The sequence below is a fragment of the Podarcis liolepis genome, assembly GCF_965112155.1.
Source record: "Podarcis liolepis genome assembly, chromosome: 5".
In the NCBI taxonomy this organism is placed as follows: Eukaryota; Metazoa; Chordata; class Lepidosauria; order Squamata; family Lacertidae; genus Podarcis; species Podarcis liolepis.
Genome location: NC_139556.1, coordinates 70,339,276 through 70,357,272, shown reverse-complemented (window position 1 = coordinate 70,357,272; position 17,997 = coordinate 70,339,276). Strand labels below are relative to the sequence as shown.

The window sequence follows — 17,997 nt, the reverse complement described above, 5'->3', positions numbered from 1 at the left end:
GACCACTAATTTGGATAGGGAGAAGAAAAGATGGAAGGAAATGGGATCCTGCCAAGCATCTAAATCTAGCCGTGACTGGGTACTAGCACATTACAGTGAGAAGTGCTTTTTGCTTCTCTGCGTTCACCCTACAATCAGGACAGGTAACCACTTCTCCCTACCTTTTTGTATTTCATTAGTTTTACTTACCTTTACCTCTTGGAAGCCCTGAGCACAAAACTATTTCTAGGTGAACTTTTCCCACTCCTGGTTTATTTAGGCTGCATACAGACCATAAATTTCAGGAATCTAACACCCTCCCCCCAAAGAATCCTAGGAACTGCAGTTTACCTGTCACAGAGTTACAATTTCTAGCACTCTTAAACTATAGTTCCCAGGATTCTTTGGTAGAGTGCTTTAAATCTTGGTCCAAACTGCACACAATAGTGTGTATGCAGTCCTAATCTCCTTTTGGTTCTGATGGACTTAACACCTGTCCCAGAACTCTCTGTATCTCCATGGTTTCTAGGCAATGTGGGATAGGTAGTCACTTACAATTTCCTCTGATTTCTGTAGCAGCACTTCAAGTTGCATTGTTCTTTTATTCCTTGTCAGCCATTTTGTGCAAACATTATAATTATAATGAACTGTGATTACTGCTAATTCCCCAAGCACAAAGATAATATTTGCAGTTAATGGGCATTGCTAAATTTCCCAAAGATAAACCATGTAATAGTTGCATGTGCTGTGTGCAGTCATCTGTAAACTGCTCCATGAACAAATGTGTATGTTAGAAGTTCATATGTAGGTGTGAAGAAAAAGAAGGGCAGTAGCAGATCGTTGAATGCTCTCAAAACATTGCTGAGGTAAATTCAGTCTTAAAGCATCTCTCCCTCCTTCCATTAGTCCTCTTTGAGGTTTTTTTGTTTCCTCTTCAGATCACATAAATATTTTGCCTTTCCTTAGCCTTCTTTGTTAATCATTTCCTTCTAGTGCTCCTGAATAATAGTTCTTCCTGCAGCAGCCTTTTTCCACAGGTATTTTTCCATACTAAAACTTTGGTGCTAAACAAACGGAAAAACAGCTACTATCAATAATTTGGCATAGTATTTATAGCAGACCCATTTCTTCATCCACATCAGAATTTCAGAAAGCCATGGGTCAAGTACAGACTAATCCACTCCAGGACTTTCCGTGGGCAAGCAGGACAAAGGGAATTCTGCAAGGAAGAACATTGGTCTGCACGTAACTGTATGCAAAGCAAGAACTCTAAAGTAAAATTATACCAAGAGCAGTGCAAATCCAGATTCTTATTTCCAAGAGCCACAGGATTCTGAACACAAATTTTTCAGTTAAAATATATTAAAAATGTGTTTATGTGAATAGATCGCTGCAGAAACAGAGCTTAGTGGGGAGTGAGGTGGTGGATGTGGTGGCAATATTTGTGGAGGCTTTTAAGTACAACTGCATCTGTTGAACAGTTGGTATAGCTTGATAAGAGCAGAAGTGTAATTTTAACATTTATCCATTGTTAGGTAATTGGTTAAAAAAAAAATACCATGATACTTCTGAAAAACATTATTTGCATGGCTTGCTGCACTGCTAAGCAGCCAAACTGGAGAATGACTTTTTAGTGAAGAGGTAGGTGAAAACACTGTTGCCAGACAAAGTGAGGAAGAGGTCTGTGAAAACACCAACAACAGTCACATGAACAGTTTCATTTGATATATTTTCTCATGTCTTTGTAGCCCAGCAGGAAAGAAGGACAGGGTGACACAGAGAACGAGGATTAAACGAGACTACCAAACTTGAACATAGCGGCAAAGCACATGTAGCACAAAGTGCAATTCACAAACCAAACCATGGTTTCAGATTCTGGTTCGTTGACATCAAACAAACTTTGGTTAGTGAGCCGAGCCAGGTTCAGACATACAAATATAACCCAGAGTTAAACCAAGCAAACTATGATTCAGCTTTACATCTATGTGCAAGAACACCAGCACTCTCCACACTGGGCCAACCAATTACACCACACCGGTGAAAAGTAGGTGAAATTTACAAATAGCTATGGGGGGGGGGTTCTGCTTCACAGGATTGGGCAGGATTCTGCTTTCTATAAATGAGATCACAAGAGAGAATAGTGAAAGGGAAGGAAGGAAGGAAGGAAGGAAGGAAGGAAGGAAGGAAGGAAGTCTACCAGGTGTATAACCAGTGCTTTTTTCGGGGGGTACTCAATGATACGCAGCACCAGCACCTCTTTTTTGTTGTGGTTAAAAAGTGTGACACATAGTGTAACAACTTCATGGTGAGTACCAACACCTATTTTTCTAGAAAAAAAGGATTGTGTATAACTATCTTATGTTAAATCTTAAAAACAAAGACAACTTAATTAACTGTAGGGAGGACACCAGTTTTAAGAAATCAGTATCTTAACTCATTTTCAATTATTTTTCATATTTTTTGCTTCCCCAAAGCACTTTAGAAACTGAATTGTACCCAATGAATCTTTCATATGAGCTATAGAACTTAAACATTATGCAGACCATACATAAGAGTTAAAGGAATAAGATTAGCTGCTGAGCATGACCTGCTGTGTATGTTTTTGCTTTGCAGCAGGGAGCATGAAGTCCATCTCAGCAGAAATAATCTGCTTGTCCAGAAATATTGCTAGGAAAATATAGTCTGTTTTAATGAAGTGAAAGAATTGCTGGGCACAAACATGGAAAGAGAACAAGAGCAAACAAAACCTAAGCTGAGGAAAGTCAACATGGCTTCTGAAAAAGGAAGACACTGCCAAATACTTAGAATTCTTTTTGAGTACATGAACAAATGTGCAGACAAAAAAATGTTCTGCAATGTTAGGTATGCATTTGTTTTGCTACAGAAAGTATTGATCTATTTTGTAGAGTTTTTTTCTATTCTAATCAATTCAAGAAGGTTCTGGAAGCTTCTCTGTGTGATACAAGCTGGAAGTTTCTAGCTGACAAGCAAGATTCTATTCTGCCTAGAAACAAGCAGAAGGTTCCTGAAGTTTTGGTTATTCCTTCAGAGAAGCTGAACAGCCGGTTCAAACTGGTTCTGTTATCTCTTCCTGTCAAGGTCATGCTGACTATAAGAACAGGCCAGAAGGAGCCAGAGTTTCACTTTCAATATATCTTTTCTTCTGGTGTGGTGGTTTGTATATAGAATGCTTATCTTAAGGTTTTATTGCACAGTGGTACCTCAGGTTACGAAGGGACGCGGGTGGCGCTGTAGGCTAAATCACAGAGCCTAGGAGGTAGTTCAGAAGGTCGGCAGTTCGAATCCCCGCCACGGGGTGAGCTCCCATTGCTCGGTCCCTGCTTCTGCCCACCTAAGAGTTTGAAAGCACATCAAAGTGCAAGTAGATAAATAGGTACCGCTCTGGCGAGAAGGTAAACGGCGTTTCCATGCGCTGCTCTGGTTCTCCAGAAGTGGCTTAGTCATGCTGGCCACATGACCCGGAAGCTCTACGCCGGCTCACTCGGCCAATAAAGTGAGATGAGCGCCGCAACCCCAGAGTCGGTCACGACTGGACCTATGGTCAGGGGTCCTTTTACCTTTTTCTTTACCTCGAGTTAAGTACTTAAATTCATTCCGGAGGTCCGTTCTTAACCTGAAGCACCACTTTAGCTAATGGGGCCTCCTGCTGCTGCAGCGCCGCTGGAGTACGATTTCTGTTCTCATCCTGAAGCAAAGTTCTTAACCTGAAGCACTATTTCAGGGTTAGCGGAGTCTGTAACCTGAAGCGTATGTAACCTGAAGCATATGTAACCCGAGGTACCACTGTAAATAAAATAGAGCTACTTTCATCTTAAAGTATACATCCAGAAAGGCTATTTTGGGTGGTATAAGGCTTTTTAATATCTAGCCTGGTTAACAGGATGCTGTGTCCTTAGAAGGCTGCTGTGACAATTCTGAAAGACACTTTAAGCTGCTCATCTCAATAAAAATTCAGGTGCCATTTCTGTGGCAGGTCTGAATGAGGTGTATATTATCTGGTATAGTATTATAAGATCAGTTTCAGCTTCTAAGGCCTAGTGATGCAGGCAGGGCACTTGTGGCCATTCAGTAAACTACATCCTCCATTGAACCTTATCCATCATGTCTGATTTGAGTGAGCTTGTTTAACCAGACTGTGTGACTAACTCTTTGGGAAGGAGTGGCACCAGCTACACTTAGAAGGGCTAGTACTTAGAAGGCCACTTCTCAAAAAAAAATAATCAAAAAATAACTCTGGACATAAATATTCCCTTTTTAGGGAAGATGCTGTTCAGCTATAATCACACTTGGAAGAGATCTGGGCACATTCCAATCTGGATTCAGGATTGAATCGCCCTTGGTTGCATTGATGGATGAGCTCTTTTGCCCTTGACATCCTGATGGAAGAGGACAGATGACTGCAAACCTGTTGCTTTTCCTTGATAACTCATCTGCTCTGAGCAGCAGATCAAGTAAAAGACTAGGATCCACCAAGCTGTAGCATGCACAAATATACCATGTTTACTAGCCCCTACTTTTTCTCTCAAAGGCTTTCAACTTTGGGGTCGAAATCCAAATATAGAGTTAGCATGCGTAAGTATACTGCTTTCAATAAACCTGAAATGTACATCAGATGTTGTGCCAGGAGTTTTAAAAGAATCTTGGGATTTATAGAGGTGAATTATTGAAAAGGTAACTGTAAAAAGTCCACATATTTGAGGATATAGTAGAATCTATAGTGATGTGTACAAACTATCTCAATTATTTGATTGCACAACATGAATTGTCTGCAAATAGGTATTGAAGTGATCTGGCCAAGACTCAGTAGGACGTTTACAACATGGAACAGCTCCAATCGAATAGTCTCTGATATGGCAAGGCTCTTACCTACTGTGCTCCCACTGTCCCATGGCACAATCATTGCATAGATTCTCAGTTTAACTAGTTGTCTGGTTCCTTCCCCACTGTTCCTATACTCACTCCTTACCTTCGTGTTTTCATACATGTTTTCACAGGATTCCAGAAACTGCAGCATATGCTGGTTTCAATACTGTATATATGCAAAAAAGAAACAACTAAAAAAAATTCAGTTGAATGGTTTGGATTCAGACAAAGCTAGTTATGCTTTACTTGTTCCCAACAAAATAAATGGAAAAATTAGTAATTATAAACGTAAGGCCCATTTATGTCAATGGGACTAAAGAGTTCTGCATTTTGGGATATCTCCAGTGCCGACAAGGTGTTACTGGGAAAGGAAAAAAAAACATGATTAACTAAATTCCAATTGAATCAGAAGCAGCTATGAAGGTGTTGGATAAGTGATTGGAGGCAGCAATGGACTAGATGAAAGAACAAGTTCATAGCTGGGAGTCCTCATTGTTCCACTGGAGTCCCAAGTGGCCTCTGAGCACTTATGCCTGGCTTAGGCTGCTTGGCCAGCCAAAACCACTTCTGGACCAGGATAGCCTGGTCTACTAACCTACTGTGGAAGATGGTCAGGAAGCAGCTGTCAGGCTAGAGCAGGGGTCAGCAACCCGCGGCTCCGGAGCCGCATGTGGCTCTTTTACACCTTTGCCGCGGCTCCGGGGCGGATACTAGCGAGGGGAGGAGGCACATTGTGCACCCTGACACTCCCCACTGTGGCGGGCACTGTACTGGCTGTGATGTCGCATGGGGGCGGTGCGTGTGTTAGCCACGCACTGTCCCGACGTCACCTTCCCGCCCGCCCACTACATTGTAAGGGGCATGTACGCTGGTCACTGCATTGAAAGGGGGCATGTACGGTGGTCACTGTTTTGAAGGGGAGTGAAGAACACACACACACAAAAAGGTAACTTGTTAATTTAACGTTTATTTCTATGAGGAGGAGTAATTCTGAGGGGTCAAACAAAGAAAGAAATTTTAAAAAGTGACAAAAAAGTTATTTTTATAATGACGAGTTTTGCGGCTCCCAGTTTTTTTTCCTTCGGAAATGGGTCCAAGTGGCTCTTTTTTCTTAAAGGTTGCAGACCCCTGGGCTAGAGAGTAGGCAGCCCAATGAATCGCTAGTCTTGGAAGTGCTGCAACTTGCTGCCAGTGAACTAAATGCATTAGTACTAACATGCAAAGCTCTAAATGACTTTGGGTCCAAGTACCTAAAGTAGTGACTGCCCCCACCCCAACATCAACCACTTCAGGTTTTACTACTGGCAGGTAAGGTCATGTTGGTGGTTGTGCCCAGCTGGCACTGACCCATGACCAGGTATTGTCCTCTCTGGTGAGAGGCAAATTCTCCCCCATTATTAATGAATCAGAAGAATTTAGAAAAATTGCTGTTCACCCAGGCGTTTGGTGGTTGAAATATATTGTTTAAAGCAACATTGAAAGTAGTTGTGAAAATATTTGGCGTGTTTTTAAAATGTTTAGAGTTTCAGGAGGAAGGGCAGGATACAAATCGAATACATAGTAACAACAATGCCAGGATCTGAAACTGCTTCCTTGTTGCATTAAACAGGGGATTTACTCACTACCTGCTCTTAGAACTCACTCTAGTGAACTTAAATTGCCTACTGTGAACTGCTCTGAGCATAATGTATTTGTGGAAAATGTGTTATATAAATAAACTAACTATAGCTAGTGGGAACTTCAAAAAGATGCTTGTGTTGAGCTCTCTCTCTCTACTTACTAGATATGACTTCTTAGCCTAGAGCAGCAGCACTTCACAGAACAGGAGGATGGATTTGATTCTACCCTTTATTCCTAAAATGACCATCTCCAAACTGGGTCTCCTAAACTGTTCATTACAAATAGGAGCCTACTAACTTCTTGAAAATGACTGGCTGGCTGTGTATTGCTTTGTTATTTGTAGCTAGTGGGTAAATTCTGTTTAACCAACTTTTCAAAAGAAGCAGCCCTTGCTGGTTTACTATTTAAACATTCCGAGCGCTCACACATTTATTTACTTATTTAAATATTTATAACTGCACTTCCATAAAAATGCAACAAGGCAGTATACACCATTCAAAAGTTAAACAGTAAAAACATTAGGAAATGATACGTGTTTTGCCAACAACATGTTAAAGAATCAGGGATGATTCTGTTTACTGTTTCTGAGCAAAGGGGCACCATGTTTTCCTCTACAACCATCTCATCTGTTATCCACGACTTCCCAGATAAAATATCTAATTGTTTGGAGATTTAGCACCCTGGAGTGAATTTCATCAAATCCTGCTGATTTGAATTCATCCAAATAGGTTTAGCCTTTCCTGGTCTGCAGTCCGTGTTGTTAAAATTATATTAACCATCTGGTCACAATTCATCCTTTTCAAATGATAAAACAAGATGAACACAGGCATTCATTCATCTATTGTAAGCAAGGTCATATTCAAGGTATATCTAGGGTACTGGTTTATTTCAATTTGATCGCGAATGGATGATTGTTTGGTGACATGCTAGCATAAATCCACATTTTGTATGGTCTGTTTTTTCTCAATTAAAATAGTTTGCATATTCCTTTACATTCCTTTTTATTTTATAATTTTGTTACATGAGGGTACATATATCAGCATTTCATGGAATGTTATTATATTTTATGTCTGGTTTTAATTGTTGTTAGCCACTTTCTAGTGCTGTATCACCACTAGAAAGGTGGGATCTAAATGCATTTATACATTACACATAAAAACACAGAGCAAGATGTTCCTTAAAACATTCAGGGCCCAGGTCATTCACATGTTTCATTGTACATTGCGGATAGGAATTTAGTTCATCAGAATAATTCCTATCCGTAATGTGAATTACAGTTACATTGTTGTCTTTTGGTGTTTATTATGTTGAATTTGTAATTGAAAAAGGAACAGTTCAAGCATAGACCCGCATATTCCTTTCTCTACTAAAGCTTTCATATTCGGCCTTCCCTTCACGAGTTTCCATGGACTATTTAGACAATACAGACAGCTATAAACAGTTTGTCAAAGCAGTATAGAGAATCTTTTACATTTTAGCTAGCTATGAAAGAACTGGGTGAAGTTAACAAAGACCTTTACAATTTATTTATTTATTTCTTGAATGAATAACTATGGTAGATAAGTTACTATTCAATTTCAGTTGCTAGGATATGTTAACTTTGTCTTTTTTAAAAAAGCCTTACTCTAAATAAGATTGCTATTCAGCTGCCTCATAAATATCAGTGCCTTCTACCCTATATTTAACTTTGGCAGTATTTTTGAAAAGCTAAGCTGGGGACAGTTAATCAACCTTTTCTGCAAGCCATGTTAACTTGTTCTACCTATCTATATTTTGAAGTCACCATTTCATTTAACTAGAGTACATTGTACAGCCCTGCTGACACAACATACAGTGGTATCTCTTCCAACAAGTTTCCAGAGCTTGTTTCCAGTACATTTATAATTAGAACAAGCATCATTCGTGTGCCTGCTAAGAGCAACTGCACGTATTATTTTTCATTATTTATACACCTAAAATCATTTGTCAAATGTGCATTTATCAGTACATGACCAATGTGCATAAAACTGTCAGGTTGTTATTAGCAGTCAGGTTTAGGTCTTCAGTGCAGCCTGCTACCAACATACTTTATAGTCCTTATCTTGGCTACAATTCCTGAAATATCTATTGCTAAAACCATGTCTGTTTGAGATTCCTGAGGGCACTGCATACGCCCACATTGCATGTTCATCATGCTACTGTAGACATACTACAACATAAACATAATTAAAATCATAATTAAACTGCTGTACTTTCACTTAAAATTTTGTTAGACCTAATGGATTCATTGAGGCAAAGGTAAGCAGCCTGCACTTAAGCTGTGATTGGAAAAACCTCAACATGAGAACTGGAAAGAAAGTAGTGTGGCTATTTATTATTATTATTTTAATGGCAATTTAATAGGCAAAGTAGATTGCTATTTCCATAACACTGCTGTTTAAATGCATGTTTGGAGAATAATCCAGAGCTTATCTCAAAAACCAAAAAGTTGTGTGAAGGAGCCTGCAATCTTGCCAAATAATCAGGTTTCTCCTATGTAGTGAGCAGTATGGATGAACAAATACAGCTCCATGGCAGATCTAACTGAATCCTGTGCATGCGCATACACACACATACTGCTTTTTGAATTGCAGTTGTTACTGTGAGAGAATGCAGAGGATAATGGGCTCCATCTATACAAAGGCTCCTTCCATTTATTTATTTATTTATTTATTTATTTATTGCATTAATTAACCTACCTTCTCCCTTAAGTGTTAGGGTGCAGCACAATACGACACAGTACATAAATAATCAAATAGTAAACAACAGCACAACCAATATAATATCACTAAAAGCAGAATGAACAATCAAATATCCCCACAAGCTTTAGAGGAAAGGTGACTTGCATGCCTTCTAAATACATGCAGAGTTGGCACTAGGCACACATCTACAAAGTAAAAGTTACAAAGTCTGGGGGCTACTGCAGAGAATGCCCTCTCACACGCCACCACCCCGCAGATTTCTGAGGGTGATGGAATTGCCAACAAGGCAATAACCTCCTCTGCCAAGCTTAACTCTTGCATCAGTCAAGAGGACAAGGCACTTTCAAGTATTTGCAATCCCAGTTGTTTAGGGTTTTGTATGTCAAAGACAAGACCTTGAATTGGGACTAGGATAGGTAGAAAATGCAATTCTCTCAGAAGCAGTGTAATACAAATTCTTCCAGCCAAACCTGTCAGTAGTCTAGTTGCCTTCTCCACTTCTTTCAACATTCTGAGTTGCCGTCTTCAAGGAAAGCCCCACATACAGCACATTGGCTGGGAGGACAGAAATGATATTTTGCCAATTCCATTTCTCAATATAGCACCCAACAAACCTCTAGGGTATTGTGGGAGGTGGTGCTGAACTCCTCTCAGGAAATGCTACCACTGGCCAAGAGGAAAGTCTGGATCCAACACTATGGGATCATAGTTTCCAACCAATGCAGACTGAATACTCACATTATACCAGTACTGCAACAGATGGTGTCTGAAAACAAGATTACACAAGTCATAGTGTATGGCTTGCCAGGAGGAAGAAAGAAGACCATCAACTCAGAATGCTGCTGGTTCATGGCTCTGGTTTTATATTAATACAAATGCTTCTCCAAGATTAAAAAGTATCAAGGTAACAGGTGATAATAACAAAACTGAGATGGAGTGATTTATATTTCATCCACTATTTGAAAAGCATTGCAATGTGCAGACTCTGCTGTAGGTTCAACAGCATACTGTGGCACCCTACAGCAAATTCTTAAAAACAAACACAAATTTTGTAGTACTTCTATTTGGATTATTTTTTAAACATCCATGACACAATATCATAGCTACTCATGAGGAGAAGCAAAATATAATCATTATTGTTATTTAAAGAGGGATACAAAGCAAGAGGAACAAAACAGTTCACAAATATTATTTGGTTTAATTCCTGTAACACAGCCTTCCCCAAGCACGGCCTTCCAGACCAAACTCATAGTCTTCCCTGATTATTGACCATTCTGGCTAGTCTGAACAGTTGCACTTCAACATCAGGAGAGAACCAAGTCGGGAAAGGCTGCTCTTGCTAGACTCTTTGAATATCAGAAAGTCTCCATTATCTCTCCCCAAGAGTGGTATTTCTCATCCTACATTCTGTATACATTTATTAGTGCTTACAGATTCAGACATCCCTTGTATACTTATAAAATCCTCCATGATTTGTTGTGTTATTCCTGCTTTTCACATTTCTAATAATACCCATATTTCCACATAGCCATCATTCCAGTAAGAACCAATTCACAAGTTGACATGGCTTGTTTGAACTGAACTGTGCTGGAGCAACATCACTGCTCCACCACAAGCACAAGTTGGATCACACATAAGCTACCATAGGACAGGTGTGCATGGTGCACTAAATGAAAATTTCACTGCAAGTTCTGTTAGGCACAAAGAGCCACCACTATCGTAGTTCAGGTGAAATAGATTCATTCCCAGTGTGATGATCTGTTAGCATTCCCATCTTCCATAGTTCAACTGAAGAGGTTTTTCCACTGATCTGGAGTGCCTGTTACTCCAGTTTAGAACCTGCACCTACAACATATTATCTAAATCTACTCTTGGGCAATAGATCCAAATTGCTCTCTAAACATTGGGGAAAGTCAGATTTACCTTTGAAATTAAAAAAAAGCTCAGCAAGAAATACATTAATGAGCACAAGAAAGGATCAGTATTTAGGACATCAGTGTGCATTCTATGTCAGCCTGACCAAGTAACTTCAGGAACATTTTGCATGAAAGATTAGGTATATATTTTAAAATGTCATTAAAACAGACACATCATAATCTATCTGTGTGGTGTTGGTGGGGAGAAATACGTATAGTTGATTTTCATCTACATCAAACCTCATTATTTTAAAAGGTACTACTTTCTTTAAAATTGTATAACCTTAGGCTGTATTAATATTTCACAGTTTAGCCAATTAATTTACCAGATGAAGAAACAAGTTGCAGTTCCAATCAGTTTGCTACTGATTTTTTGTCCATTTTTCTCACAGATATCTTATTAAATAGCATTAAGGACAATTTGCTATTAAGGGTAGCTATTTCCTATCACCCCTGCACTGGGCTAGCTAAAATTATATATTTTCTTAATATAATCCTCTTAAAAGTAAGAGGGGATCTTCTTTGAGGCAAGTAAGGCAAAATTGAGGTTACTGTTCAAGAGACCTTGAATTATGCACTTTGAGAAAGAGGGCAAGGGCAAAGTTGCAATTTAAAGAGACTGAAATGAGGATTTAGCAAATCTAAGTATTTTCTTCAGTATCTGATACAAAATATCGTAAGCTGCCTTAGGGACTGACACTTCATATCAGATGTTCTCTAGTGCTGAGTAACTCCCGCCAGGAGTTTTCTTTTGCATAGCTTACAAAGCAAGGGAAAAGATTCATAGTGCAAGGTCACACATCTACCATACAAAAAGAGCTGCTGTAAGAATGTCTTATATAAAAATAGCCAATGACTGCAAGCCCATGATGTAAAGCAACTTAACTTTCAAGAAATCCAAACACTGTAGCAACTTTAAGTATTTCCAGTAATACTGAAGAGCCACGGCTCAGTGGTGGTGGATCTGCTTTGAATGCCTAAGTTCGCAGGATCAACCATTGGCACCTCCAGCTAGAACGGGGTGGTGGTCCTTGAACCTGTGACTCTATAGAGTGGCTGCCAGCCAGTTTGTAGACATTACTGAGCTAGATGTATCAGGTGGGCTGACTAGATATGAGACAGCTTCCTATGTTCTCAATACTAGACTATATCCTAATACAGACAATCAGTGGTCTGGTTCCTATGACATGGTAAACCAGGAGACATTCCCTGGATTAAACAGACATTCATTCATGAACCAGGCAATAAGCTTTAAGCTCCTCAAGCTTTGTTCTTATTTCCATTATTATTTTAAGGATATTATATCCAAAACACCCACTAACCTATATCATAGGAGTATAGGGGCTTCTTGAAGTATCCTGCGATCAAGTAGGCCTGCGTTAAGCTAAATATCTACAAACAATATGACTTATCACATTAAAGTAGGGCAAAAAGTCTTGGTAACGCCAGTTTATTAGCCTCATCTAATGGCGACAACTAGCAACATCTATCTGGTGTGATAGCAAAACATTTCTCTACTGTGAACAATTTACTCTAATGTCAGTGAAGTGCCCTGCATACAGATTTATTGCAAGGCATAAGGAAGAAGGAAGATGGCTGTAGACATATTCTAGTTTATTGATATATAGACTGCAACTTCATTGAAGGAGAGAGGTGTATTTTTGTCCGTATTACTCAGAGAAATGCCAAGTACATTGGTGGTGACAAATAAAATATTTGTAATAAATGTATCTGATTATACAGACCGAAATGTGAATATATCTCAAAGTTATACTGGCTCCCTTTTGGTTGCAGCTGTTATGGACAGTTTGAGATATTTGTGATCTGCCGTTCACCCAAAGGGTTCTAGGGCACCAGACAACAAAGATTCAAAGCATGATTCACAATAACTTAAATTAATATAACCCATGTCATAAAATTCAGAATACCAAAATTTACTTGTAGACACAAAGTTGTTTTTTGGAAAGGTATTATTGCTCTTTCCAAGGCCACAGAATGTGCAAGCAGACATGCTTGTGATGTCTCCAAGCAAAAGGATTCAGGTATAGAGTATGTATTTTCATACATCCAGAGTCCTTACACTTTACAGATAAAGAGGGTAAGTCAAACTACAATTGGGAACAATAGCCAGTTCATGCTACTGTTTGCTTCCTGCATCATCCCGACAGAATCACACAAAGCGCAAAACTTTAGCAGGCTAGGTGCTAAGAGGATATTCTCAGAATGGCAGTGGGGCAGAGCACCTTTGTAGCAACTGGTACCATCCCAGAACCACAGCAGATAGAGATGTGTTTGTTCATACACAGAACAAACCAAAGAGTCTGATAGTTCTCTTCAGTAGCCAGTACAGGTAGTGAGCACGTGAGTTGCTCAGTTACTTATGTCTTCTTTGACACTGAAGCCTCTGTGTTTTTCAGCAGGAAATAACAAGAGGTGGACTGACTTTCAGCTCTCTCTTCCTAGGTAAACCAAACAGTAAGTCAGCTGTACAAAGACCTCAAGGTAGGCAACATCCTCCTTCAAGCTACCAAGCAACTCACTTTACATGCGCAACCCCAAACATAGCATATTTGAGGGGGGAAATCAATTAAACATATCAAGCATTCTTTGCGATCATAGTACCTTTCATCTAGATGTTCTACAGCTGCTCTTTATAAAGAAACCAAAACTTGAAATTCTCACACATATTTACACAAATGAAAACAAAATCACAATGGGAAAGTAACTGGTTGAAACTGCAGCGATTCTCCATATTTAAATAAGTCATCAAGAATGAAAGCATAATACCCTGTTGACATCTTTTTATGTCTCTATAATGGTCATTAAAAAGTCTTCTTATATCAAGCACTAAACATCATGTAAAATTGTAGAAGTCTAACAATGCACTTTGCAGCCCCCCAGTGGTAAAGTAGAATTCGTAACTTTGACAGAATTCATATGTACCAGTTTTTATAGAATAGCACTCCTCAAACACCTACAGACAAAACTCTCACATTTGCCAGAAGGAAATCATATGGGGGTTATTTTAAAGGAGATAAATAGAGGGACAACTGCCAGCTGCTCTATTTCTGTCCATTGCTTGTAATCTATATTGCAATCAAACTGCATGCAAAACACAAAGATTATAGTAATTGGGCTGATGACCTCAGTGCCTTGTGCTCAAATAATCTATATTTCTGCTGGTTATCAGAGTATAGTCCTCCAAGTTCCTGTGAATTAATGTTAATGTTTTATCCTAAGAATACACAAACAGCAATGAACAAACTTTCAAATCATAACTATGGTATTTACTGTCTTTAAGAAACCGTGACATTTTCAAAGCAGTGCTTAGTAAAGTTCTCACCACTTCTGCTTAACACTGAACAGTTGGCATCCTAGAGAAAGATTCACAGCAGAAAAGCAAAACAGAGAAAGGGAAATCATTTACTTTTTGAGAGCCAAGGTGAACCACAGATGTCACCAGCAAAACTAGTTGGGTTAAAAACAGAAATTACTAATGCATACTATCAAAATAAATCTATGAATAACATGTTTCATCATAGAGGGAATACCCAAAGCCACCTGGGGTTATCTAAGCAGTTTAATGCTACAGAGACTATTATTATTTTCCCTGCCAAGTTTTCCTTTCTCTCTGACAACATTGCTTTCCATTGGAGCAACACCATAGTAAGGGTGAAAAGTCTTAAATGTGTTTCATACTGAACCAAGGAGGAGTATTGCAAAGTGGAATGAATGGAAACCCCAGGGGCAAGTGGGCTCCCCCAGCTAAAATGAAAAACGAGTATTTTCTGTGCTGGGAAGGCTACGTCAATGTTTTGGTGTATTCAACTTTGCTGATGTAAGAACCGAAATACCAAGTTTCAGTGTGTACTACTGTACACACAACCGATCTTCCCTACCGATTCGAATACCCCCTTCAAATAAGCCCTTTGGCCAGAGGTCCACGCAAAACAGACTCCTTTCTAGACTGGAGCTCCACCAGGCGAATAAACATTCCGCCCCAGTGTCGCCTCCTCATTTGCAGCCACTGGCTGCCTTTCGCTCAGCCAAGCAATCCGTTTCAGCCCCGCCAGGGTCAGAGCGCCCGTCTGCGAAGAGCGATGCGTTCGAGGTACTTCACCTTCCCAGAGACTTCGCTCCTGGCCCAATCGCGGCAGCGCCAGCACGCCTGCCCAAGTGCCCCCCAACTCCAGCAGCTTCCCCTCGCCCTTCCCCTCACGACGCCTCAAACTTTCCCCGGCTCTTCTTTCCCTCAGGGATGCGTAACGGTGAGGGAGTCCCTCTTCGCTCTGCGAGGCCAGCGAGCTTCCCCGTCTCCACCTGCCGTTTCCAGGTGCAGCCAACGAAGCTTCCCCGCTTCCCTCGCCAACGGCAGCCCAAGCGAAGGAAACTCCTCCGGCGCGCCACCACAGCCTCGTCAAGCGCAACAAGCCCGCCAGACACAACAAACGCTGCCGCCGGCGCCCTCGGAATCGCCCCGGGAAGGAAGCGCGGGCGACGAGGCGGCGCCCCTCACACCTGCGCGCAGCCTGGCTTTGCTGGGAAGGAGGCGGCGAGGCGAGGCGGGAGGCAGGGAAACTTCACTTACCTTTGGCGGCGAGGAGACTGGCGACCCCGCACAGGAGCAGCGCCCACTCCCAGCACTGCCTCATCCTCTCGGCGACCGGGTCGAGCAGGACGCGCTTTCTTCTCCTCCTCGGCTTTTATCACAGCTGCTGCCACAGCCGTCTCCCTTCGTCGAGGCGGAGGAGGCTCCGGGCTGCGCCGCGCGCTCCCTCAGACCGCTCGCGTCGCTGGGCTGTGGCAGCGGAGGGAAAGGGAAGCGAGGAGAAGCTGGAGCAGCCGCGCGCGCGCCGCGGCGTCTGCTAGAGGAGGATGACGGCTACTGCTCAGGCATTCGCAGGCTTTACTGCCAGGACCAAAGCAGCTCTCGGGCTTTCAGCGCGGGACTGCTGCAACGTCACGGGGAGGAGAAGCGTGAATATTCATGAGGAGGAGGGGCGGGGCGCGCGGGGGGGGGAGAAGAGACGCGGCTGGAAGGAGGTTCGGCGCGCGCAAACTACGGCGAAGGAAAGCACGCTTGCAGAAGGCTGCCACTTTCATTCCGCGGGAATAGCCTCGGAGTTGGGGGCTTTAACCTCTTCTGCCTTCTCGGGATGTTGCAGCCAGAAGGATCGGGTGCTGGCTGCCCCGGGCGAAGGTGTGGGCAGCCACCTCTTCCTGCTGCGCACCTGCTATCTCGGGTTGGTGCAACGCGGAAGGGTGGCTACAGAGCAGCCACTTCATCTTCTCACTTGCTCACCTGAGTTCGCGCTCTCTCTCTTGGAGGAGAAGACTGCAGCTCAGCTAGTCAAATCCTAGTGGCTGCTCCTTGCACAATCTCGCACCCTTCTCGGCATTAATGGTTGCCACTGCCTTTGATTCCCTACCTCCTCTTTCCCTCTGAAATTAAGCTCTTGCCGCTCATATGTCCCCTTTCTTACGGAAGAGCAATAGAAAGGATGGAGCCCAGTTATGCAGAGGAAATAGGGGGCAGGGACTGCCTGCCCAATCACCCGCTCTCTCTGAACAGCATGTTGGCGAGGGATTGGGTTTTCCCTGGGCTCACTCTCCACTGCTGTGCTGCCACCCAGCAGGAGAGCACAGGTGGGCAGATGAAGTTGAGGTGACTGCTTCTTCCATGACCACTCCCTAAGCAACCTCTTTACTGAGTATCCATCCAGATTTGTTTGCACAAAGCTTACACAAGATGCTAGACCATGGTTGCAGGGATGCTATAGGACAATAAACATTTATCCTGATTTACTTGCACTGTGTTTGCATTTCCTGTTACCCATTTGTTCACCCCACACTTATCATTGCATTCCCGTGTCACTTTCCTGGCTGCAAAAAGTCTTTTTTTTAAAGTGGGTTTGTTGCAATAGGGTGACAGAGCAGTTTAATCACTTAAATTGTGCAAACCTAAATTACCAGTATACACTTGAATCCCTCCTGCAAAATACTGACAGACTGGAGGTGACCCTGTGTGATGTAATGCCCAGAGAGGGAAGGTGGACAAGTGGACAGAGGCAGCTGCTTGTGCTGACTCTTAAGGTTTTCTGCTGTTACCTAGAAAGCATGAGGGAGAGGAGATAGCTACCCTGTGGTTTTTTGTGGGTGGTTGGTTGTTGTTTTTTTGGTTGTTGTTTTTCCCCCCACATTCCATTCCCACCCACCCCCAAGAGCAGGAGGTGTTGCCAATGGTTCTAGGGTGCTCCCTAGCTTGTGACATCCCTCTTTATCCACTCTCTGCTGCAGGGCAGAAGAAGGGATGGCTGCTATTTACTATTTGACCACCTTCACTAACCAGTAACAGTGCTAAGTGGCTGTTTGACTTTCAAAATAGAAGTGGCATTATTAAACACACTTTTAAAAAACCCAAAATATGCTTAATTTAATGTAGGTGCTTAACTTAATGTAGGAGTCACCAATGTGATACCTATGGGTGCAGTGATGCCCCTGAAATCTTCCCCTGGTGCCCATGAAACCTCTAAGCCTTCCATTCACTGAACCCTTGGTCATGTGGTGTTCCTTGTTCTCTTTTGAAAAGTACATAGAGTTGAAGGAGGGATTTAGAATAAGAACACTTCCCCTTTCAGTTCTATGTGCTTTTCAAGATTCCAGTTAATCCTGTTGGATATGACCTAAATCCTCTGGTTTTTTTGTTTAAGTGCAGGTGTACTTTCTGTCTGTCTTGGGGTGGGGATTGGGGGACGGGAGAGATGTGACCCAAAGGGGTGGAACTCACAGCACTCACTCAAAAATCGAAATGTGTACATGAACTTAAAAAGACTGGCAACTGTAGTTTGTCCAGATGGTGTGGAGAGCAATGTGCCAAA

The 17,997-nt window shown here is 41.8% G+C and overlaps 1 protein-coding gene across 2 annotated transcripts in view; it reads right to left on the bottom strand.

The window, feature by feature from the left end:
- Nucleotides 1-16,075, bottom strand: part of CLSTN2 (calsyntenin 2) — a 322,960-nt gene extending 306,885 nt beyond the window's left edge. Inside the window, exon 1 of one of the 2 annotated variants that reach the window (XR_014526944.1) lies at nucleotides 15,708-16,075. Coding sequence is in view for 1 of the 2 variants with exons in the window: in XM_083506385.1 (XP_083362511.1) it covers nucleotides 15,708-15,771 (64 nt within the window). In the remaining variant the exon portion in view is untranslated. The remainder of the gene's footprint in view (nucleotides 1-15,707) is intronic. The other variant, XM_083506385.1, reaches the window with a different exon arrangement.
- Nucleotides 16,076-17,997: the final 1,922 nt, after the last annotated feature.